At 36.0% G+C, this 25,665-nt stretch overlaps 1 protein-coding gene across 2 annotated transcripts in view; it reads right to left on the bottom strand.

Moving 5' to 3' along the window:
* The window catches only part of SEC24B (SEC24 homolog B, COPII coat complex component), a 102,420-nt gene that overhangs the window by 36,827 nt on the left and 39,928 nt on the right, over nucleotides 1-25,665 (bottom strand). Inside the window, exons 4-6 of one of the 2 annotated variants that reach the window (XM_039238770.1) lie at nucleotides 22,773-22,877; nucleotides 7,503-7,583; nucleotides 3,008-3,231 (exon numbers count right to left, since the gene is read on the bottom strand). In XM_039238770.1, the coding sequence (XP_039094701.1) occupies nucleotides 3,008-3,231; nucleotides 7,503-7,583; nucleotides 22,773-22,877 (410 nt within the window). The remainder of the gene's footprint in view (nucleotides 1-3,007; nucleotides 3,232-7,502; nucleotides 7,584-22,772; nucleotides 22,878-25,665) is intronic. The other variant, XM_039238771.1, reaches the window with a different exon arrangement.

The following is a 25,665-nucleotide window of genomic DNA, read 5'->3' on the forward strand; positions in this document are numbered from 1 at the left end:
AGCACAAAGAAAGCATAATGTTCAGCCAAAGAGTCACAGCAAGAGTATACACAGTTATGATTCCACTTACATGAAGTATAAAAACAGGCGAAACTAATGTGTGGTATTAGAGGTCAAGACAGTTGCCAAGTCTTGCTTGAGGGTGGGTGGCTAGAAAAGGCGTGAGAAAGGACTTTGGCTGTTGGTTACATGTGTTCAGTTTGTTGAAATGTATTAACCTGTATGATGTTGATTTATATACCTGCACATAAATATAATACAGATTATAGTTCAATAAAAAGTTGTAAAAAATGAAAGGTAGAAGTGAAAGTCTAGAGCTTTGGCTTTATGATGCTCATTTCCTCATGATTTAATAATCCAAGTTACTTTTTATTTTTTATTAAAAATGTTTATTTCTGAGAGAGAGAGAGTGTGTGCATGCATGTAGGAGAGGATCAGGGAGACAGAGAGAATCTCAAGCAGGCTCTGCACTGTCATGGCAGAGCCCAATGCAGAGCCTGACACAGGGATCCCACAAACTGAGATCATGACCTGAGATGAAATCAAGAGTCGGATGTCCAACTGACGGAGCCACCCAAGTTACATTTGAGTCTGCCTCTGTCCCCTCCATTCAAACTCCTGTGATCCTTGCACTGGAACTAGAGTATAAAAAGGATTGGGATCACAGAATAGAATAAAGTTATTTTTAAAAATCTAGTATAATAAACATTAATTTTTACTTTTATTCCAAGGGTAATCTCTTTTTTAAAATTTTTTTTAAAAGTTTTATTTATTTCTGAGAGAGAGATAGAGACAGTGTGAGCAGGGGAGGGCTAGAGAGGGAGGGAGATACAGAATCTGAAGCAGCCTCCAGGCTCCGAGCTAGCTGTCAGCATAGAGCCTGATGTGGGGCTTGAACCCACAAACCGTGAGATCATAACCTGAGCCGAAGTCAGACGCTTAACCAACTGAGCCACCCAGGTGCCCCCAAGGATAATTTACTACCTTCCAAAATAACCTCCTAAATAAAATGGGAAAAAAAACAATACTGTCAATTCTCTACGTCAAGGGTCAGCAAACTTTTTCTGTAGAGGGTCAGGTAGTAAATATTTTAAAATCTGAAGAGACATATATCTTTTTCACAACTATTCAACTCTACCACTGTGGTGCAAAGTTGTCATAGATAATACATAAAAGAATGATTGTGGCTACATTCCAATAAAAGTTTCTTTGCAGAAATGGGCAGCAGGCCAGATTTGGTCAAAGAACCTTTTCCTTTGTCACTGTGGAATACCATTATGATTTTTTTTCTGTGCCTAAAACTTCCCCTATGAACCAGATCCTTTCTTTGAACTTGGTTTTAGTCTCATTAAAATGTAGAAATACATTATATATTATGACCCCCAAAAGCAATTAGTTTAAAGCACAAGAGTCAGAAAATGATTTAAAAAGTGTTTCACCTGGACCAATAAAATCATAAAGAAACTCTAATAGAATGGAAGGCAGAAAAATGTATGCCAACTAACTATATTTCTTCAGTGCCTTCCCAGTTTCTTTATTCCTTTTGTGCCTTAATTCTAAGATTTAGTTCCAAAAACATGGTTTTCCTATTTCTTCTATTTTTTTTAAATTTTGGTTTTTTTTGGGCGGAGAGGAAAGTTGGGGGGGGAAGACAGGGAGGGAGAGAGAGATGGGGGAGGGGGGATTTTAAGTAGGCTCCATGCTCAACACGGAGTCGACACGCGGGGCTTGATTCCATGACCTTGGGATTATGACCTGAGTTGAAATCAAGAGTTGAATGCTCAATTGACAGAGCCACCCAGGTGCCCCTCCCTCTAATTTTTATTCTTAGTGGACCATAAGATGAAATTTCTATAATGTTAGTCTACAAGGAGGAGTTTTTTATATAGTTTTTTGGTAGAATGCTTTGGCCTTTTCGGTTGTTACCTTATATTTTACTTTCTTAATAAATATAAATGTAAGATACTTACTATTCTGTATTATTAAATTGATATGGCATTTAAGAGGTGTCTCAAAAGAAAGATTATATCAGAATGGGTCACAGCAGTACTTAATAATAAACCTAACTATTGATCAGCATTTATGTATATGGAGGCTGCACCAATTTCAGTTATGTCATGTTATGAAGTTTTTTTAATGTTTATTTACTTTTGAGAGAGAGAGAGAGAGAGACAGTGTGAGCAGAGGAGGGGCAGAGAGAGAGGGAGACACAGAATCCTAATCTGAGGTAGGCTCCAGGCTCTGAGATGTCAGCAGAGAGTCCTATGCGGGGCTTGAACCCACAAACTGATCATGACCTGAGCTGAACGCTTAACCGACTGAGCCACCTAGGCTCCCCCAGATTTCCTTAATCTAAGAGTTGGAACCAAAATTCTAAACAACATTTATATACCATGTCACTTTTTTGAGGAAAAAACCAGCCTAGCAATACAGAATTTTAAAAATTCTGTAACACTCATTTTATCATAAAATCAATACCAGCACATTGCAAGACTCTAAAAAATAAAAGTACAATGAAGACCAGAAAAATCATAGCTAATATCCTGATCCAGATTGAACCTTTTTAAAAATTTGGTATTTATATTTCCTTTTATCTCTGTGTACACACAAACACAAACACACACACATAAAACTAGAACCAAATTCTATGTATATCTTATCTAGGCTTATCTCTATATGCACCTATGATCCATCTGAATCACCAGGTATCTGTTAGAATTGATAAGTTTCACAATTTTAGAAATGCAATGTCTTTTTTTTTTTTAAATGCTTGTTTATTTTGAGAGAGAGAGAAAGAGAGAGGGAAGGAGAGAGAGAGAGAGAGAGAGAGAGAGAGAGAGAGAGGAAGAAAGAGAATCTGAAGGAGGCTCTGAGTTGTCAGTGCAGAATCTGACATGAAGTTCAAGCCTACAAACTGTGAGATCATAACCTGAGCTGAAATCAGGAGACGGATGCTTAACTGACTGAGCACCCAGGTGCCCCAGAAATGCAATGTCTTTATACATACTTGAGCATATTGCTGGAATCCAGAATACGCTGGGCTACTGGGCGGTACTCCAGAATTAAGTGGTGCTGTAGCATTCTGATACCCAGGCTGAAGAGTTGGATAACCATACCCAAATGGTTTAGCCATTTTTGAAGGCTGAGGAGCAGCAGGAGCTGAAGCTGGAGCAGGGTCAGGTTCAGGAGCAGGATCAGGAGCAGGACTGCTTGCTGATGAGGAAAGCATATCTAACAAAGGGAAAAAACATGGTGTTAACAATTGAAAATCAGGATTCTATAAAGACTTGGCTCCTGGGCAAGCTATAATCTTTGACATTTCCCTTTTTTAAACTTAAAAAAAGTTTCTTTAATGTTTTTATTTTTGAGAGAAGGAGAGAGAGAGCGCGCGTGAGTGAGCATGAGCTGGGAAGGGGCAGAAACAGAGACACACACAGAATCTGAAGCGGGCTCCAGGCTCTGAGCTGTCAGCACAGAACCTGATGTGGAACTTGAATTTGTGAACCATGAGATCATGACTGGAGCCAAAGTTGGACGCTTAACTGACTAAGTCACACAGGTGCCCCTGCCTTTTTGAACTTTTTGTTTTGAGAAATTGCAAACATCCACAGAAATAGAACAGAATTATGAACCCTATATACCCCTTCACTCAGTTTTAATAGTTATCAGTGGTTTGCTAATCTTATTTCATGTGTTCTCTTCCTTTTCTTTTTTTTTTTGTATTCATTAGAGAAGTGTTTTTAAATTAGTTTTAGGTAAATAATGCTTAATATCACTCATCATCAGGGAAATACGAGTCAAGGCCACACTGAGATACCACCTCACACAGGTCAGAGGGGCTAAAATGAATAAATCAGGAAACTACAGATGCTGGCGAGACTGTGGAGAAACGGGTACCCTCTTGCACTGTCGGTGGGAATGCAAACTGGTGCAGCTGCTCTGGAAAACAATGTGGAGGTTCCTCAAAAAATTAACAGTAGAACTCCCCTATGACCCAGCAATAGCACTGCTAGGAATTTACCCAAGGGACACAGGAGTGCTGATGCATAGGGGCACATGCACCCCAATGTTCATAGCAGCACTCTCCACAATGGCCAAATCATGGAAACAGCCTAAGTGTCCATCAACTGACGAATGGATCAAGAAGATGCGGTTTGTCTACACAATGGGATACTACATGGCAATGAGAAAGAATGAAGTCCTGCCATTTGCAGCAATGTGGATGGAACTGAAGGGTATTATGCTGAGTGAAATAAGTCAATCAGAGAAAGATATCATGTGTTCTCACTCATATGTGGATCTTGAGAAACTTAACAGAAGACCATGGGGGAAGGAAAGGGGAAAAAAATAGTCACAAACAGAGAGGGAAGGAGGCAAACCCTAAGAGACTCTTTTTTTTTTTTTTAAATGTTTTTTATTTTATTTCTAGGAGAGAGAGAGAGAGACAGCGTGAGCAGGGGAGGGTCAGAGAGAGAGGGAATCACAGACTGAAACAGGCTCCAGGCTCTGAGCTGGCAGTCAGCACAGAGCCCGACGCGGGGCTCGAACCCACGAACCGCGAGATCATGACCTAAGCGAAAGTCGGACGCTTAACCGACTAAGCCACCCAGGCGCCCCCCTAAGAGACTCTTAAATACATACAGAGAAGAAACTGAGGGTGGATGGGGGAATGGGGGAGAGGGGAAAGTGGGTGATGGGCACTGAGGAGGGCATTTGTTGGGGTTAGCACTGGGTGTTATATGTAAGCCAATGTGACAATAAATTCTATTTAAAAAATTAAATAAATAAATTAGTTTCAGGTATACAATATAGTGATGACACCCTTTTTTTTTTTTTTAAAAACAGAAGTTATTTAGAAGAAAATCCTGTATTTCCTATCATTTCACTAACAAATACTTCAGTTGGTATTTCTAATAGATATGACCTTCATATTTATACAAATATAAAATATAGTATATATCATATATAAAATATATAAATATACTATAATATAAATAAATACATATATGATACAATTATTTTTACTTTTATTCTCTGGGCAAGAATTGGGGCAAAAAAGCAGAAAAAAGGGCAAAACAATAAGAAAGGGATCAAGCACTTTTTCTCTAACTTACCTTTTTATCTGACCCTGACATTATTTAAAAAGTCCATGGAAAGGATAGATATTTCCATAATCCCTTAGAAGTCTGTTATTATTTGTAGAACCAAACTGTGAAAGTTTGAAAGACAATGTATAGAATACTGTCCAGCTTCTAAAGCAATGTCTGGTATATAATAGATGCCAAATAAAATTTAATGAATAAATGTTCTCCTTTATTTAAAACAAAAACTAAAATCTGATTAAAACTGAGAAAAAAAACTGCAGAAAACTTAATCATCAAACACAAACATAACAAGAAACCCTAAAAATTACTCTACTACGCATACAACTATTAACATGTTGCTATATGGTTAGTCTTACTTTAAACTCAAATCTACATAATATATATGAATTTTACTTTTTCATACAAAAACTACACTCTTCAGCAGCAACCAGACTCTGCAAAAAATATGCTCTTAAAGGCACGTGACTTAATGTTTATTTTGTGAAGATTCTTGAAGACCCTTATCTTTCTATTGACAATATCTGTTGGCTCTCATTTTGAAGGTATATTCCTAGATATTCTTCTATCATCTTATGCTAATGAGGCAAGGGCTAGCTCACTGGCTTTCTGGTAACCTCCCAGATTTCTTAATAGGATAAGAGCATTTATGTAGTGTCATATCCTGCTTATCCTTCCTCACAGGGAATATAAGTAGAAAGGTCTCTTAACATGGTAACAGTCATCAGCATAATAAAAAAACAGAGTCATAAACATGGAGGTCTAAAACTTCTCTCCTCCTTTAGGAAAGGGACAACATATGTTTCTATAGTCCTAAGATCTATCCTAGTACCTGACACATAATATTGTCAATTCATTTTATCTTACTGTTATAAATGTTCGTATCTTTAATTTTGGTGCAGTATAAACAGCTAGAAAACTTGCCCCAGTTCCCCCTTAGTGTCAAAGCACAGTTCATAATAAGATTAAGAATGGTTCATAAAAGGGGTGCCTGGGTGGTTCAGTCAGGTCATGATCTCATGGTTTGTGGGATCAAGCATGGAACCTGCTTGGGATTCTGTCTCACCTTTCTCTCTGCCTCTTCCCCTACTTGCTCACACACTCTCTCAAAATAAACATTAAAATTAAAAAAAAAAAAAAAAAAAAAGATTTGTTGATGAAATGAATATAGACAAGGCAAGGTCAAACTCCAAGGCAATGTTCTTTTAACTACATTTGGCATTTCATATCAGGTTAATTTTTTTAGGTTAATTTGAAGCTCATGAAATACATTATAAAGTTATTCATCTTTAAGAATTTTTCTTTAATTAAAAACTTAAAAAAAATCCAGCATGGTTAATATACAATGTTAGTTTCAAGTATATAAAACAGTGATTCCACATATAATATTTACCTTAGAGTGAGCAAATTTACTCTTTTAAAGTATTTTGATAATAGTGATTGTTTTTGGAATGGTCCATAATTTCTTACACACATGTGCATGCCTACGGAAAAAAAAATCCTTCCCCACAAAAGACTGAGTAGCTTACTGGAGTATTCTTAAAATACTAAAAGGGAACTCTAGCTATATTAAGGTGAGAAGATGAAAGTTTTCTACCAATTTGTAGGACTTTGATAGCAAGGTAGTATGCTAAGTCCAGTGTACTCCAACTTAAACTAAGCTCCATCTTGGACTATTACCAAAGCGGTAAGAAGTAAAGAAAAGAGGAAAATTACTTGTTCTGTTAGTCCTAATGTTTAAATCATTAGGAAAAGTGAGAAAGAGAGAAGTCAGATGTAAGAGTCAGACAGAAAAGGAATTTCATAATACAAGATATTATAATGAAATGACTAATTATAAAACCGAAATTTGAATATTTTAAAACACTATTCACCACTCCTATTCCTTTGTAATGACCAAAGTTATTTCCAGATATGGTTAAAAGTAATGCCTCCAAAATCTAGCCCCAAGTGGTTAATCTATTTACCTCGTGGAGGCAGCCAGGAGCCATAGGGGGAGTAAAGAGTCAAAGACTATTTATATTCAGAGGCTAGTTGGAAGGAATTCAAGGACCTAAGCATGAGAACAGAAATATAAATTTTACTTAAGAAGTTATTAGCATAAAAAAGGGAAAAGAGGAAAGTTACTTAGTATTAAAAGTTTTTTAGAAAGAGGAAAAGATAAAGAGCATGACAACAAAAATAAAATAATAAATTTCCTTAGGTCTCCCAGAAACAACATTTTTAGTTGTTATAGGACCATTAAAACTATTAAATTAAGGCTGAGAAGTACGAGAAAATGTCCCTTTTTCCTGTTAAAAATATAGCCCATTAATTATGCATAATACATGCTGATGTTTGGAAAAAACTGACGATCAATAATTTTTCAGGTGAGCATCCAGAAGGCACAAAACAAATTACCTGGGTAGCTGCCTCCTTCCAGGGCATCATAACTGTTGGGCACTGGAGAAGCGCTGCTTGTGGTAGAAGAGCTGTCCACTCCTGAGAGGAAACCAAAACATCTACTAAGTTTAACGTGACAGTGTATCTTAGAGCAGCCTTTGGCAATTTTGAAAAGATGTTTGGCTGAACAAGGAAAATTCCTGAGTCTAGTAAAAACCAAAAGTGACTGATATTTAATGACATTTAAAAATCATATATAAATGTATGTTAATAAGAGTAGGGAAAATATGGGGCTGACAAGTGGAAAAAAATTTAATCAAACACATGTGAAGGTACCTTAGACAGGAACAGGTATCAAACTTTTAAAAGTAGTCAAACACAAAAAACATGTTAGGTTGATAGAAAAGTTATTAGAATAACACCTCGAAGTGTGCATCTACCAAATCTCAAGCTATTAAGTACATTTTAACAAAATTAGGATACTTTAAAATAACTAAATTTTAACAATGTTTGTAAGGCAGCACAGCTGTATGGAACCTCTTAAAAGGAGTCACAGCTTGGTCATTACCTAACCTGTTAACAAGCATTTCTATGCCTTAGTTTATACATCTCCAGATTGGAGAGAAAATGGTCCTTGCCATGGTTAATAAGGTAGTATAAATGAAAGGTTCTAGTAAATATAAGTATTAGACTATAAGAATTTTTATTATGTTTGTTCATTAAATATCTGTAAGATTAACAGGAATCATCAGTGGCAATTTATGATGAAATTTAGTGATAGGTCGCATGGATAAAATATACAATATATTTATCTCACTCATCTACTCAATAAATATTCTGAGAGCCTACAGTTATTGTAAGTTGATATGCATGAGTATATACTGATGAATAAAACTGAAAATTCGCATGGTTCCTCTCTTGAATTAGAGATCTTGGGCGCTTTCACTGTAAGACAAATATCTGGTATAGAGGTGATTCCTAGCTCTAACCACCAATATTATAATGGGGGTTTAAACTGAATTTCAGGTTAATTTTCCATTGTGATATAAAAAGAACAGGTATGCATAATATCTTTCATTGAATAATTTTGAGTGCCGCGAGAATTAGGTATACTGACTCGGCATTAATGGCTAAAGCTTTTTGCTAAGGAACATTTTTATTATCAGCAAAAACATGATTTAGAGGCAAAAGATTGCTGTTACTTAGACTCTGTTCTTTACTTGCTATATAACTTAGGGTAAGTGACAATTGTCAATATGGATACTCTCTTCTGCAAAACAGAACAGTTTAAAAAATGCCCTCTATGTGTGCTGTTTAATGTTCTTCTGAGGCTTAAATGAGATGGTGGATACGAATTTAGAAATTATGAGTGCTATAAAATGAATAATAGGTGGAAGACACTAATGTTTACTAAATGCTTTCTTTGTGATAAACAGAAAATGGATGCATATGCATGTCATTCTTAATTAAGAATGGGAAATGATGGCTCTTCCTTTTTTTCCCCTGTGTTTGTAAATTTACAACTAAAATAGAATGCTGATATATAAGATCAAAAGTCTTAAAAGTAAAACATTGAAAAACAACACACCAGTACCCAAAGCAAGATTCAATGCAATCCCTATCAAAATACTAATAGCATTTTTCACAGAACTAGAACAAATAATCTGAAAATAACTATGGAACAGCAGAAGACGTTAAATAGCCAAAACAATCTTAAGAAAGAAGAACAAGACTGGAAGTATCACAAGCCCAGGTTTTGAGATATATTACAAAGCTACAGTAATCAAAATAGTATGGTATTGGCACAAAGACAGACATACAGATGAACGGAACTAGGTAGAGAACCCAGAAATAAACCCATGCTTACAGGACCAATGAATCTATGACCAAAAAAGCAAGAATATACATTTTAATAAATGATGCTGGGAAAACTGGACATCTACAGGCAAAAGAATGAAACCGGACCACCATACACAAAAATAAGCTTAAAATGGATTAAAGATCTAAATGTGAGACCTGAAATCATCAAACTCCTATATTGAAAATGCAGGCAGTAATCTCTTCGACAGTGGCCTTAGCAATATTTTTACGAATGTGTTTCCTCAGGCAAGGGAAACGAAAGCAAAAATAAACTACTGAGACTACATCAAAATAAAAAGCTTTTGCACAGCAAAGGAAATCATTAAAACATAAAGGCAAACTACTGAATGGGAAAAGATATTTGTAAATCATATATCTGATAAAGGGTTAATATTGCAAATATATAAAGGACTCATTAAAACCCAACATCAAAAAAACAAACAGTATGCTTAAAAAGTGGGCAGAGGTCTGGAATAGGCATTTTTCCAGAGAAGATATACAGATGGCCAATAGACACGTGAAAAGATGCTCAACATCACTCATCAGTAAGGAAATGTGTATCAAACCCACAATGAGATATCACCTCATACTAGTCAGAATGACTAGCTAGTATCAAAAAGACAAGAAATAGAAACTGTTGGTCTGGGGGCACCTGGGTGGCTCTAGTAGTTAAACCTCTGACTTCGGCTCAGATCATGATCTCATGCTTCTTGAGTTCGAGCCCTGCATCAAGGTCTGTGCTGAAAGCTCAGAGCCTGGAGCCTGCTTCAGATTCTGTGTCTCCCACTCTCTCTGCCCCTTCCCTGCTTATGCTCTCTCTTCCTCTCTCAAAAATAAATAAACATTAAAAAAAATTTTTTTTAAAGTGTTGGTCAGGATGTGAAGGAGAGGTAACCCTCATGCACTGTTGGTGAGAACATACAATTGGTACAGCCACTATGGAAAATAGTATGGAGGTTCCTCAAACAACAACAACAACAACACAAACCCAAAAGACAAAAAAACAAAAAAAACAAAATAAGAAAACAAAACAAATAAACAATAACAAAAAAATCCCACCATATGATCCAAAATTCCACTACTGGATATTTACCCTCCAAAACCAAAAACTAATTTGAAAAGATATATGCACCCCTATGTTCACTGCAGCATTATTTATAATAGCCAAGATACAGAAGCAACCCAAATGTCCACGGATAGATGGATGGATAAAGATCTCAACACACACACACACACACACACACACACACAGACACACACACACAATTATTAACTCAATCATAAAAAAGAATGACATCTTGCCACGTGCTACAACATGGATGGATCTAGAGGGTATTATACTAAGTGAAATAAATCAGAAGAATAAATGGCATATGATTTTACTTAGATGTAGAATATAAAAAACAAAACAAATGAACAAATAAACAAGAAAACAGACTCTTAACTATAGAGAACAAACTGGTGGTTAACAGAGGGGAGGCAGGTAGGGGGACAGGTAAAATAGGTGAAAGGGATTAAGAAGTACAAACTTCTAATTATAAAATAAATCAGTCATGGAGATGAAAATACAACATAGGGAATATAGTCGATAACACTGCAATAACACCGTATGGTGACACATGGTGGCTGCATTTATTACAGTAACCACTGAGCAATGTACAGAATTATCAAATCACTATGCTGTACTATGCTAAAACTAATATAACATTATGTTAACTATACTTCAATAATAAAATAAAATAAAATCTTTGTTTAGTAAGTCCGCCCCCTCCCCCCAAGACACAAAAACTTAAATATTCATCAAGAGATGAATGTATAAACAAAATGGCTGGGATATTTTTTGGCTATACAAAGGAATAAAGTACTAATACTTGCTATAGTGTCAATAATACTTGAAAACATGCTAAATGAAAGAACCCAGACACAAAAGGTCACAATTATGATTCTATTTATATGAAGTATTCAGACTGGGTAAGTCTCCAGAGATAGAGAGTAGACTAATGGCTGCCAGGGGCTGAGAGAAGTGAAAAATGGGAAGTTTTAAAGAAAAATGAGTTTTAACGAAAAGAGTTTCCTTTTGGTAGGATGAAAATACTTAGTCCCATCCATTCACAAAGTTAGAACTAGATAGAAGAGGTGACTGCACAACCAAAACACTAGAATCACATAGAGGTGGTAATTGTACTACTAACACTGAATTATATACTTTAAATGGTTAATTTCATGTTACATGACTTTCATCTCAAAACAATATGTTAAGATGTGAATGGGGAAAGAATATTCTTTTCAACAAGAGAACCACATGAGGTAGAATAAAGTTAGGCCTCTTCCTTACACCTTACACTAAGATTAACAAAATGGATCACATACTTAAATGTAAGCACTACAACTCTTAAGAGTATAGGAGTAAATCTTCATGACCCTGGATTGGCAAAAGATTCTTAAATATGACATTAAAGGCACAAGCAACAAGAACAAAAATAAACTGGATTTTATTACAATTAAAAACTTTTGGGCTCCAAACAATACCATGAAGAAAGAAAAGAGACAACTGACAAAATGGGATAATATATTTGCAAGTCATACATCTGATGAGGGTCTAGTATCCAGAATATAAAAAGAATTCTTATAACTCAACAACAAAAGACAAACACCAAAATAAAAATGGGTAAAAGGCTTAAGAAGATTTCTCCAAAGACGATAAACAGCCAATAAATACACGAAACGATGCTCAACATCATTAGCCACTAAGGAAATGAGAATCAGAATCACAATGAGATGCCAATTCATATCCACCAGGATAGCTATAACTGAAAAGACACATAAATCCTAAGTTTTGGCAAGAATTTGCAGACACTGAAAACTTCATAAGACTGTAAAATGGTGCAGTCATGTTGGAAAACATTCTGACAGTTTCTAGAAGGTTAAACAGAGCTACCTTATGTCTTGGCAATTCCACTTAAGAGAAACGAGAACACACACCTCCACAAAAAGCTGCACATGAATGTTAACAGCAGCGTTATTCAGATGGCTAAAAAGTGGAAACCCAAATGCCCATCAGCTTATGGATGGATAAATAAAATGTGATATAGCTACACAATATTATTCAGGAATAAAAAGGAATGAAGTATTGATACATGCCACAATGTGGATAAAACTTGAGAACATCATGCTAAAAGAAGCCAGTCACAAAAATCCATATTATATGATCTATTTATAGGAAATATTAGAACAGAAAAACCTAGAGACAAAAAGACTAGTGGTTGCCTAGAGGTAGGTAGGTAGGTAGGTAGGTAGGGTGTGTGTGTGTGTGTGTGTATGTGTGTGTGTGTGTGTGTGTTTATGTGTGTGTAGGAGGTAAGAACAGGAAATGACTGCTAAAAGGTAGAATGTTTGTACTTGGAGGTGATAAAAATGTTTTGGTATACATAGCAATGGCTGCAGAACTTTGTTAATATATTAAAAACTGCCAAATAGTACAATTCAAATGAGTGAATTTTATGGTATTTCAATAAAGCTATAATTTTAAAAAAACATAGCATTCTCTCTGACCAAGAAACACTTTTAAACATAAAGAAATAATTACTCTTGAAAAAAAATTAAGTTGAAAGGTAAGATTGCTTACATGTATCAAATTGCTTTAAAAACATACTACTTATGCTGCCTATCTTCTTTCATGCCAAATCAAAATTAATGCTTAAAACTTTGGCCAACTTTAATAATAATGCTATATCTACAAACTTTAAAGTATTAATTTTATAGAAATATTGTTTTACTTATTGAAAAATCTGAAACCTGCTAGTTTACTTTAAAATTCACTTTCAGAATGAAATCTGGCCATTTGTAGCCATGATGGATGGATGGAACTTGAGGGTGTTATGCTGAGTGAAATAAGTCAGGCAGAGAAGGACAAATACCATATGTTTGCACGTATGTATAGGTGGATTAGGAGGAAATTAACAGAGGACCATGGGGGAGAAGAAGGGGAAAAAATAGTGGGGAGAGGGAGGGAGGCTAACCATGAGAGACAAATGCTGAGAACAAACTGAGGGCTGATGGGGGTGGGGTAGAGGGAAAGGGGGGTGATAAGCATGGAGGAGGGCACTTGTTGGGGTGAGCACTGAGTGTTATATGGAAATCAACTTGACAATAAACTATTTAAGAAAAAAAAATACTGACGTAACCAAAAAAAATAAAATTCACTTTCAGGGGTGTCTGGGTAGCTCAGTCAGTTAAACATCCGACTCTTGATTTCAGCTCAGGTCATGATCTCACCATCATGAGATAGAGCCCCATTGTCGGGCTCAGTGTGTAGCTCAGAGCCTGCTTGGGATTCTCTCTTTTTCCCTCTTTCTCTGCCCCTCCCTTGCTCTCTCTCAAAACAAATAAATAAACTTTAAAATTCACTTTCAGAAGAAAAGAACCAATGCAAATATCTACTTTCAACGTGCTGAAACAGCAAAGCAATGATAAAAGTTTTAAATCCAGATGAACCATAGACTGAAACTTTTCTAAAACTTAATGTTTAGTTTAATCCTAAATAGGTCATGCCATCACTGCCAGCACCAGTCAAACTGGCATTTTTTTTAAAAGAGGTACATTATGTAACTTATAAGTTGATATTCTGAACATGCTTAAAAACACCTTCACAATTCTCCTACCATCTTACAGAATAAAGTCTAAATGCCTTTAATCAAAAAAGGAACCTCAAAATGTGGCTTCCCCCTGCTCTCTTCACCTCTATTTCTCTCCTATTCCCATACCATTTTCTCTTTTACCTTATGATGCAATCACACTGATCTTCTCATTCTGCCCTCAACACAGCATCTTTCCTTACATTTCTGCACTGTATACATTGGTTGATTAGCCTAGATTCTGTTCTTCCACATGGCAAATTCCTACTCATCCTTCAAATTTCAAGTCCTCCATAAAACCTTTCTGATAAGCGCATGGAAGATCACTTCCTCTACTGTGCTAGGACATTTTCTCAACTTCTAATTAAAGTATTTTCAAGATATATTGTAATCATATATGCGTTCCTATCATATTTGAGGAGGAGACTATGTTGCTGTCTTAATCTCTGGAACCATGAAACTAAGCAAAATACTGCTTTCTGTGTGCAAGCTGGCTTTAGTTAAATGAATAGCTGTGGGACTTGTCCACATTCTTAAACATTAGAGAAGTCCAGTTTGCAGGCACTGATAAGTCACATAATCTATATTATTGACTAAATACTATATTATTTGCAGGCTAGGGAAAAAATAAAGCATTTTCACATGCTTAGTATTTCAGTTAATCATATTTGGGGCTAGCCTAGACATCCAATTACTACTTGAATACTATTTCTATTTTCAAGTACCTTTTAAATTCCAACTCTAGAGGCTGGTACCAAATTTCCTCCCATTGAACCCCTAATAATCTGTTTCTCACCTTACAGAAAGTTGGGGGTTTGTAGCTATAGCAATCATATATCTATGTATAGGATATTTACAAGCTAATTATTCAGATAACAGGTACATTAAAAAAATGTATATGAATATCAAAAACTATCAAATACTTTTCTTGTGGCATGAATATCCTTTTATATCCTTTAGAGGCCCAGGACATGTGTTCAATTTATAAAATTTTAAAAATGTATTACATATGTATTGAATTCAGTTGAAAGATATTTACTGGTTAAAATAATAAAACAGTACATTAAATAAAGGGAAAGACAGATGTGAACCCTTTTAAGGATTCTCTTCAGGGGTGGGAAAAAGGGGAGACACCGGTCAAAGAGTACATACTTCTAGTTATAAGATGAATACAGTTAGAAATCTAATGTATGGCCACAGTATTACAGTTAATAATACTGTATTACATATTTGAACAAAAAGAAAAATTCTCTTTGGAAGTTAGACTGAAGTAGGCCAATAATGTCTTGTTATCTACAGGAGCCAATCATTCTGTTTTAAAATACAACATTACCTTTTAAAATTCCCAAGGCAGGGGCTCCTGGGTGGCTCAGTCGGTTAAGTGTCCGACTTCGGCTCAGGTTATGATCTTGTGGTTTGTGAGTTTGAGACCCACATGGGGCTCTCTGCTGACAGCTCAGAGCCTGGAGCCTGCTTCAGATTCTATGTCTCCCTCTCTCTCTCAGCTCCTCCCTCACTCACACTCTCTTTCTTTCTCAAAAAATAAACATTAAAAAAATTACAAAATAAAATAAAATTCCCAAGGCAAACCATAAACATATCATTATCTCTGACGTAGTATCCAGCACTGAATAATTACTATTAGCCTATGTGAAAGTCTAACAAAAACTGACTATAACCTTAAAACCCATTATTAAAATCAAGTTTTATTTCAATAACACTTACAAAATATAGCAACAAGGTGTCACATTCCCAGAGCCATGTAAGAAAGCTCCCTGTTGTTCTCTGGCCTCTTCCTACCCTGAAAATTCCCTAGAGGCAAAGTGACTGAGAGTCTGTACAGCAGGTAACAGAAGATTAGCTGACAGTGTTTTCCAAGGAATACGGCTGAGCACGGCCTAAAGTCTGAATTAGTCTTTACGTTATTTCCCTCTTTTAGGTTATTTCACTTCTCAATTTTTATTTCATTGCTATTCCCTTTCATTTCCACTTTCAAGTTTGTATCCCTTACTGTTACAAGTCTGACAGTATTTGTCTGTAGTATAGTACCTAAAACTAACAGAAATCCACTCTAGCACTTAAAACTAAAGGAGTGAACCTGAGACTGAATAAACATAGAGAAGAATTTAAGATATAACCATATGGGAACCTGAAAGCTTGCTACTTGCTCAAATTTCCTTTAATTTAAAGTTTATTCTGCAACAATTCTGAACTTTTAGTAGCTTCTAACAAAACATGACTGTCTCTAGTAAAAAATCCTATTTTAGTTTTCTAGTATGTATTTAGTGGAAAAATTTTTAAAAGAAAGCTTATCTGTAGCATGTAATTTAAAAATATAATTAGATTGTAAATGAAACTGAAATAAAAGCTTTCCTTTAAAATGGAAAGTTTAGGGGTACCTGGGTGGCTCAGTTAAGCGTCTGACTTCAAACCAGGTCATGATCTCATGGTTCATGGGTTCGAGCCCCACATTGGGCTCTATGCTTACAGCTCAGAGCCTGGAATCTACTTTGGATTCTGTGTCTCCCTCTCTCTCTGCCTCTCCCCTGCTCGCACTCTGTCTCTCTCTCTCTCTCTCTCCCTCTCAAAAGTAAACAAACATTAAAAAAAATTGAAAAATAAAATTGAAAGTTTAAAATAAATATTCTTGTACTGGATTGCTGAAGTCTTGTCAAGAAAACCATAAGCTTTAATAAGTGAAAAGCTGAAGAAGTAGTTTCTTTTACCATAAAGAGGAATATTACTGATTTCCAAACCTGCTCATTAACATGTTGTTGTTGTTCAATACATTTTTTCAAAACTGGAGAACAATTCCACACAAAGAAAACACACAAAAATCTTATGAATATAAGGAACCACTGAAATGCTAAAAAAGTAGCACTCCAAATCTCTATATTATAGACACTTACATGTAATCTCCACAACAATTTGAGCCACTATACCTCTTTACATAGGAAAAAATTATTGTTAACTGAGCAGGGCTGAAAAAACTTAAACTAAAATTTATTTATTTATTTATTTAATTTATTTAAATTTTATCGAGAGAGAGAAAATCTTAAGCAGGTTCCATGCTCAGCACGGAGCCCAATGCAGGGCTCGATCCCAAGACCTTAAGATCATGGCCTGAGCTGAAATCAAGAGTTGGATGCTCAACTGACCCCTGTCCCTAGGTGCCACTAAAATTCATTTAAAAGCTAAGATTTTTGGGGTGCCTGGCTGGCTCAGTTGGTAGAACACGTGACTCTTCACCTCGGGGTTGTAAGTTAAAGCCCTATTTTGGGTGTACATGAATTTTAAGTATAAAAATAAAATCTTTAAGGAAAAAAACCCAAAATTTTCCTTGATTGCTTTCTTTCCTACTCAAAACAGATCTTTAATTTGTAATCAACAAATATATGATATTTTTTTTAACATACCATGAATTGAGAATACCAGGATTCGAGTCAAATGTGCATGGTATAGTTTCATTATTTTATTGCATAATAAAAAAAAAAGGCACAGGAGGAAGATAACATGTAAGTAACAGAGTAGTGACTACTGCCACATTCCCTTTAGTTCCCTTCTACTCTAGTGCTTCGTGTTCTCACTAGGAGATAGAGACTTTTCCACACCTTTGTGCAGACAGAGACCTCAGTCTGAATCCCTACCCTGCTGCTCAGTAGTTGTTGGACCAGAGACAAATGTTACTTAACTTGTTCAGATCATAGTCAACTCATTTGTAAAATGGAGCCAATTATTCCTGATTTACAGGACTGCTGAGAAGAATAAACTGACATAAGGATATAATCTCAGGGTGCCTGGGTGGTTCAGTGGGTCAAGTGTCCGACTCTTGATCTTGGATCAGGTCATGATCTGACAGTATGTGACTTGGAGCCCCACATTGGGCTCTATGCTGACAGAATGGGACCTGCTTGGGATTCTCTCTCTCTCCCTCTCTCTGTCCTTTCCCTGCTCACTTTCTTTTTTTTTTTTTAATTTTTTTTAATGTTCTGTTTATTTCTGAGAAAGAGAGAGACAGCATGAGCAGGGGAGAGTCAGAGAGGAGGGTGATACAGAATCTGAAACAGGCTCCAGGCTCTGAGCTGGCAGTCAGCACAGAGCATGACGTGGGGCTCGAACTCACAAGCCATGAGATCATGACCTGAGCTGAAGCTGGATGCTTAACCTACTGAGCCACCCAGACGTCCCTCCCTGCTCATTTTCTATCTAAAACAAAACAAACAAAACCCATCATCTCAATGTTAGTAATGACAATTAATCTTTTTGAGTCCTTACCACTTGCCAGATACTGTTCTAAGCTCTTTACAAAGAATACCTTCAACTCTTAAAATAACCATATGTAATTGTTAGTATAATTATTCTCATTTTACAGATGAACAAACTGAGACTCAACAAGTTAATAAAACTTGTCACAAAGCTAGTGTCAAAGTCAGCATTTGAATCTAGAAAACTGACACAAAACTGACTGGTATACAGTAAGTGCTCAAAAATGTTGGATATTATTATAATCTAAATGTCATGAGTTAAGAACTCAGAAATTTTTCTGGTGCAGCCACTCTGGAAAAGAGTATGGAGGTTCCTCAAAAAGTTAGAACCTGAAGAACCCTACAATCCAGCAATTACATTACTAGGTATTTACCCAAAGAATACAAAAATACTAATTCAAAGGGATACATACACACTGATGTTTATAGCAGCAGCATCTACAAAAGCTGAATTATGGAAATAGCCCCAAATGTCTATCAATTGATGGATGGATAAAGATGTAGTACACACACATACAGGAATATTACTTGGCCATAAAATAGAGTGAAATCTTGCCATTTGCAAGGATGTGGATGGAGCTGGAGTACTATGCTAAGTGAAGTCAGTCAGCTAGAAAAAGAAAATAAATACCATATGATTTCACTCATATGTAGAATTTAAGAAACAAAACAAATGAGCAAAGGGGGAAAAAAAAATGGAGCGGGGCAAACCAAGAAACAGAGTCTTAACTATAGAGAACAAACTGACGGTTACCAGAGGGGTGAGGAGATGGATGAGGTATGTGGTGGGGATTAAGGAGGGCACTTGTTGCGATGAGCACCAGGTGATGTATAGAGTGCTGAATCACTGTTGTACACCTGAACCTGTATTACACTGTTGGTTAACAAACTGGAATTTAAATAAAACTTAAAAAAAAAAAAAAAAGAACTCAGAATTTTAAATTTGTCATATATTCAAGAAAAAAGTAGTTAAACAAAATAAAGTAATTGGAGTAAAACCATAAATGCTTAATCTTTTTGGTTTCCCAATTTTTCTTAGTCTAAGGAAAGAGAAGTTTCAACAACTGTACTTAATTGCAAGCAGAACAAAAATGAGAGTAATTTAGCTAACTATACTGGGATTAAAAAAATAACTTAAAAAATGAGAGTAATTTAGGCTGACAACATTATACAAAATAACACATTTTTGAAATGTGCAAAATAGGGATGAGAGGATCTGAATTATACACTAAATAATAATAATTCAGAGCCTGAGAACAATAATCCATTATTAGTAGCAATAACCACACACTACAATCAGATATTGGTCTCATTAAAATATCCTTTTCCATGAAAGAAAACAGGACTACTTGGAGAAGAGGCTCAACCCATGGTTACAACAATATAAGATGAGCTAGGAACATCTTACTGAGGCCTCAGTGTGCTTAAAATATGTGCTTTAAGATTCATGGGAACAATAAACAAAATTTTTTTTTAATATTTATTTTTGAGAGAGAGTGCAAGTGGAGGTGGGGCAGAGAGAAAGTGAAGGGGGCAGAGAGAAAGTGAAGGAGACAGAGAATCTAAGGAAGGCTTCACACTCTGAGCTGTCAGCACAGAGCCCAATGCGGGGCTCAAACTCAAAAGCCATGAGTTCATGACCTGAGCCAAAGTCAGACGCTTAATTGACTGAGCCATCCAGGTGGCCTTAATTAATTAATTGTTTTAATGTTTATTTTTGAGAAAGAGAGCGAGACAGAGAGAGACAGAGCATGAGCAGATGAGGGACAGAGAGGGAGATACAGCATCCAAAGCAGGCTCCAGGCTCTGAGCCATCAGCACAGAGCCCGATGTGGGACTTAAACTCACAAACTGTGAGATCATGACCTGAGCTGAAGTCGAGACACTTAACCAACTGAGCCACTTAGGTGCTCCCATGGGAACATTTTTAAAAGATAGTTTGAAGGAGCTGTCACTGGCCAAAACTAGGATAAGTTGCTATCAAAATAACAAATGTTTGTAATGAATTGTTACCTAGTGAATAAAGTAAGAATCCATGAATCAATATGAACCCGAAGGAAGACAACAAGGGAAAAAGAAAAAGCTCTCCGTTACAGTCAATCCTTGGCTCGTAAGTATTGAAGAGATGTTGGAATTAGAAAATCATCAATGGATAATTAACTGAGTGTAAGTTTAATAAAGAACAGGGCATTACATGCTATCAAAAAATTTCCCCATAAATTATTTATTTAAAAAATTTTTTAAAGTTTATTTTAGAGAGACAAAGATAGTGCAAGTGGGGGAGGGGCAGAGAGAGAGGAAGAGAGAGAATCTCAAGCAGGCTCCTAGCTGCCAGCACAGAGCCCGATGTAGGGCTTGAACTCACAAAATCGTGAGATCATGACCTGAACTGAAACCAAGAGTCTGAGGCTTAACCAACTAAGCCACCCAGGTGCCACTCACCACAAATTATTTATTAACTGAAAGAGGAAAAAGTAGTAACTTTACTGTGGTAAAATCTGGCAGACACTATTTTAATCAAGTGATCAAAGTTAACATCATCAATATGGGAACAAATCAACATCATGTGTCTTGCTTAGAGAGAATGCACTAAGAACACAACACTACTTCAGTGGTAATCCTGCCAAAATACATGATTTGAATCCAATCACAAGGATATATCAGATAAACCCAAACTGAGGGACATTCTACAAAACAACTAGCCTATATTCTTCAAAATTGTCAAAGTCAAGAAAAAGAAAGGTTAAAGGACTATCTCAGATGGAAAGTCTAAGTAGAAATGGCAACAAAACTCAATGGATGACCTTGAATTGAATCCTGGACCATGAAAACAGCTATAAATGATCTTATTGAGACAACTGCTGAGATCTATGCACTGTGTAGCTGATATTATTGCATCAGTGTTTAATATCCTGGTAACTGTATTGTGTTTATATTATGTAAAACGTTGTTCCTATAATAAGGTATTACATGATATCTCCAACTTACTATCAAATGATGCAGGAAAAAATGTAGAATTACAAAGCAAGTGGGGCAAAAATGGTTTGTCTAAGTGTATATGGGAGTTTCTTTTACTCTTCTTACAATGTTTCTGTAAGACTGAAATTTTATTAAATTACATAAAATTTAAAAATTACTAAAAATCCAAAAAGACAGGTAGATTATTTTATATATTTAAAGTAAAAAAAATTACTCCCCACTGTAACCCTCTATTTTTACCCTTCCTCAAATGGTGCATAAGGATCTGAATATTTTTTTAGTCAGTATTTGTCTATAGTCAATCTTTTTATTTTTTTATTATTTTTTAATGTTTTATTTATTTCTGAGAGAGAGAGACAGCGTGAGCAGGGGAAGGGGCAGAGAGAGAAGGAGACACAGAAATTGAAGCAAGCTCCAGGCTCTGAGCTGTCAGCACAGAGCCCGTTGCAGGGCTCAAATGTGCAAACTGTGAGATCATCACCTGAACCAAAGTGGGATGCTCAACCAACTGAACCACCCAGACGCCCCAATAGTCAATCTTTTTAAAAAAACATTTTTTTAACCATTTATTTTTGAGAGACAGAGAGAAATAGAGCACGTGCTGGGGAGGGGCAGAGAGAGGGAAACATAGAATCTGAAGCAGGCTCCAGTCTCCAAGCTGTCAGCACAGAGCCCAACGTGGGGCTCGAACACATAAACTATGAGATCATGACCTGAGCCAAAGTCGATGTTTAACCATCTGAGCCACCCAGGTGTCCCAGATCTGAATATTTTAAAAATGCATGGGAAATAAGATTTTGTCTAAACATACTGTTTATAGAGCAAATCCTTCCATTCAATAATAAAAACAACAGAAGGAGAATCATGGTTATATGTAACTTGAAATATCAGCACTTACTGGTTGTCTTAAACTATATGAGTAATGGAGGAATTGAACTTAATGTTTAGTAGTGTTCTACCCAACAAAGCCAGAAAAAGATATTCAACAGGCTGCAACACATAATCAAATGTACAACTTCTTCTAGCAAGATCTGAACTACTACTTCATGAAGCAGGATAATAACTACAAGTTTTGGGCCTCCTAAATATATGACAACGAGGGTCAAAAAGGACCTCAAAGAAGCACTGTCAATTTCTCTATCAGTATTATAAAATCCACGTGGTTCATTCTGGTTAGTGTAGGTAGCATGCAAAGCAGAAAATAAAATGTTATTCCTCCAAGGGTGCTAAAGCAATGCATAAGCCAAAAGCTTCAGTTAGGACTTTCTTTGGCATGTGACACAAGAGGAAATGCATTTCTGAAAGAAGAAAGCACTCTATCATCATGAAAGATGTGTTTTACTTACAAAATGGTAAAGATGTCCAAAGGAGTAAAAATAAAACAAGCAAAACACCTCATTTCAAGTGATCCAACCCTCTGTAACCCAAACCAAGCAAGTTCATTGGGCTAAATCTGCAGACACTCTTTTTTTTTTAAAGGCTAAAGACTGGACATTAAAAGAAAGATTGAGTAGGAAACGATCAAGAACTGGTGTAAAGCTAAAGCAGACCTGCTTCCTCATCCTCCTCCTCCTCTTCCTCATCATCGGAAGTTGATGACAAGGGAGTTGGTGCGGAGCTAGCTTGATTATTAACATAGTCACCATACTGCATGCCTGTAAAGTGGAAAGCACAAACACAAGAGTCAAACCAACAGGAAAGATGAGAAATAAAATTTTGACATTGCATTAAAAGTGAGAAAGAACTGTGACATTCTAAAGAACATCCCAGCATGCATTTTAATGTTAGCAAATTTATTATCCAAACAGGAACCATTAGAAAATCTCTGCAAAGCAGTTTAGTAAAAGCTTTTATATGAACTGGTTTAAGTGTGAAAAAAGTACCACGTATTACACTGATAATATTTAGGTAACTGCAGTGATGCTCTGAAAATTTTACTGAGCTCTATACACGTTTACCTTCATTGACCTTGGGGCCCTTGTGGTATACATCCCTTGGGACTCTGCATTCTTGGTTAGCAGTGATCATTTCTACTGAAATGAATTTATACAGCATTCAACACACATACAAATACCTGATACCTTCCTTCTGCTAATACCACCTTGATGGTAACTCAGTTCTCATAACGGAAAAAGAATGACAGTTAGAGAAAAGAATTGTATTCAGAATAGTTCTCTGCTCACAGATGTTCAAAAAAAAAAAAAGAAAAGAAAAGAAAAGAAAAAGAGCTTATTACCTGTGGTCCTACAAGTGTGACAATTACAAAACAGCGAATTTTCTGAGATGACCTATCATCTCAGCTTCAGCCTACTGACTACATGTGAGTGTGAGGTAGGGGGATGAGACTGCCAAGAAGGCAGATTCTGTGGAAAAGGCACAGCTGTTAACTATATAACTCCTTTCTCCCACCTACCCCCCAAAACAGTAATTGGGTGTTTTTTATAATTTAATTAATGTGGTAAAATTAGACCAATAATTAAGATCCACAAAATTTTAAGAGGGAAAATAAAACAATCCCAATTAAAAATGCAAAAATAAAAAAATTATAAACATCCTTTTCAAGAAAATCTTTAGCTCAACTAAAAAGAAATAACACAGAAACACAGTGTGGATGTTTAAGAACATTTCACAATATTGGAAGCACAATGAAGCGCTGCCTCACCAAAATCACACAGTAGTCCTCAGACACTTGTGAATTTTTCTTTCTCAGGTGACGTTTTAAATTAGCACGTTATGTTAATAAACGTAACTCATGGCTAGCAAAGGAAAAATCTGAGTTCAGAAGAGAGCAAAGGTTAAACTGCAGATGAGTGAAGCTTTGATCTTCCCACTAAGACCAAAGAAGTCAGAAAAATCTGCTAGCTTTGCTGAAACATCTTTAACTACAGATAAACAGTAGTTAATCACAAACTTAGCTGAGAAATCAACTTGATACCTTGAAAGACCGAATTCAGAGCGGCATGTTTCTCTAACAAAAGCCTATTTAAAATGAAAATTTTACTGATATTAGACCTTAAGTTAAATATACTAAGAAGTTTGCAATAAAACACAAGTTACCAGTAAAATGATTATGTAGAGAAAATAAATTCTTCAATTTAATAAGAACTTCTTTAAAAATGAAGTACTTTCTCAAAATGCAATTAGCATTGCACTTTAAAAAGTATACGTATGTGTAAACAATAAGAACAAACAAGAAAAAGAAGAAAATCAGTTTACTGTGTTAAAACAGGCAACTAAGCAGGAAAAAATCAGAAGAGAATCTGTTCTTTTCATGACTGAATCAATCAATATGCAGGCTGTTGACTCTAACTAATCAAAAAAGCCAAACTACAGCACAACCTAGATGCATGACAAAACATTTTCCTCTCTCTAGATTTACTGAATTAACAACAGATTCATTTATTAGTGGAAAAATATCCAGTGCTTACTTGGAAACAAATGGGATGATTATACAATGATTTTAAAAAAATCTAAAGAACTACTTAACGAACTGGAACAAAGCTATGAATAAGACAAAATAGAGTAATATATCATTTTAGGTTATACTATGGCTGTCAATGTACTATATTAACAGAATGTCACACAACGTATTCAAATTTTTACTTTCCTGAGAAAAGATGCAATCCTTTTCGAGAAGTGCTAGAGATGAAAGTGTCAAGATTTAAGTCCTTCCCCAACTGTTAGTAGTTTATACAAACTGCAATGAATGGGGAGTTACAGCTAAAAGGGGGTTGACAGCCAAGTCATCTACAATATGTGCAAACTTCCTGAGTGTCTTTATTTAGACCTCCTTTAAGAGCCAGAACGTATGTATGAGATACTCAGAATGCATATGAAGTAGTAGAATATAAGGTCTTCTAGAGCTCAGCCTGAAAGCCACTGTGGAAATGTACATGAAGTACCTCCCACTCCAACCACCACCACCACCACCTCCATCACCTCCACCTCCACCAAATGGGGCAGGAATGCTACATCCTAACTTGTTCTGTTTTAATTAGAACTTTCAAGGTATGAATCTTAATAAAGCAAGAGGCAAGACACACTTCACAGATAGACTCTGACATGAAGGGCCCCAATATTTTAAAAAGGACATTCAGTTTAAACTACCTATCATATTAAAGTACCTTCAGGCAAACTCTCCAAGAGACTGTATCCTTGGAGTTGCTTAAAAAAGACATCTTCACTGTTCCCTGGATACAGCTACATTGGAAATAAATAAAACTAATCTTAAGAGAACAAATCCCTTGTGGAAGTTAGCTTTTTTTTTTTTTTTAATGTTTATTTTTAAGAGACAGAGCGTGAGCAGTGGAGGGGCAGAGAGAGAGAGGGAGACACAGAATCTGAAGCAGGCTCCAGGCTCTGACCTGTCAGCACAGAGCCCGACGTGGGGCTCGAACTCACGAACTGCAAGATCATGACCTAAGCTGAAGTCGGATGCTTAAC

Source organism: Hyaena hyaena, unplaced genomic scaffold, assembly GCF_003009895.1.
Source record: "Hyaena hyaena isolate Hyena2069 unplaced genomic scaffold, ASM300989v1 scaffold_146, whole genome shotgun sequence".
NCBI lineage: Eukaryota > Metazoa > Chordata > Mammalia > Carnivora > Hyaenidae > Hyaena > Hyaena hyaena.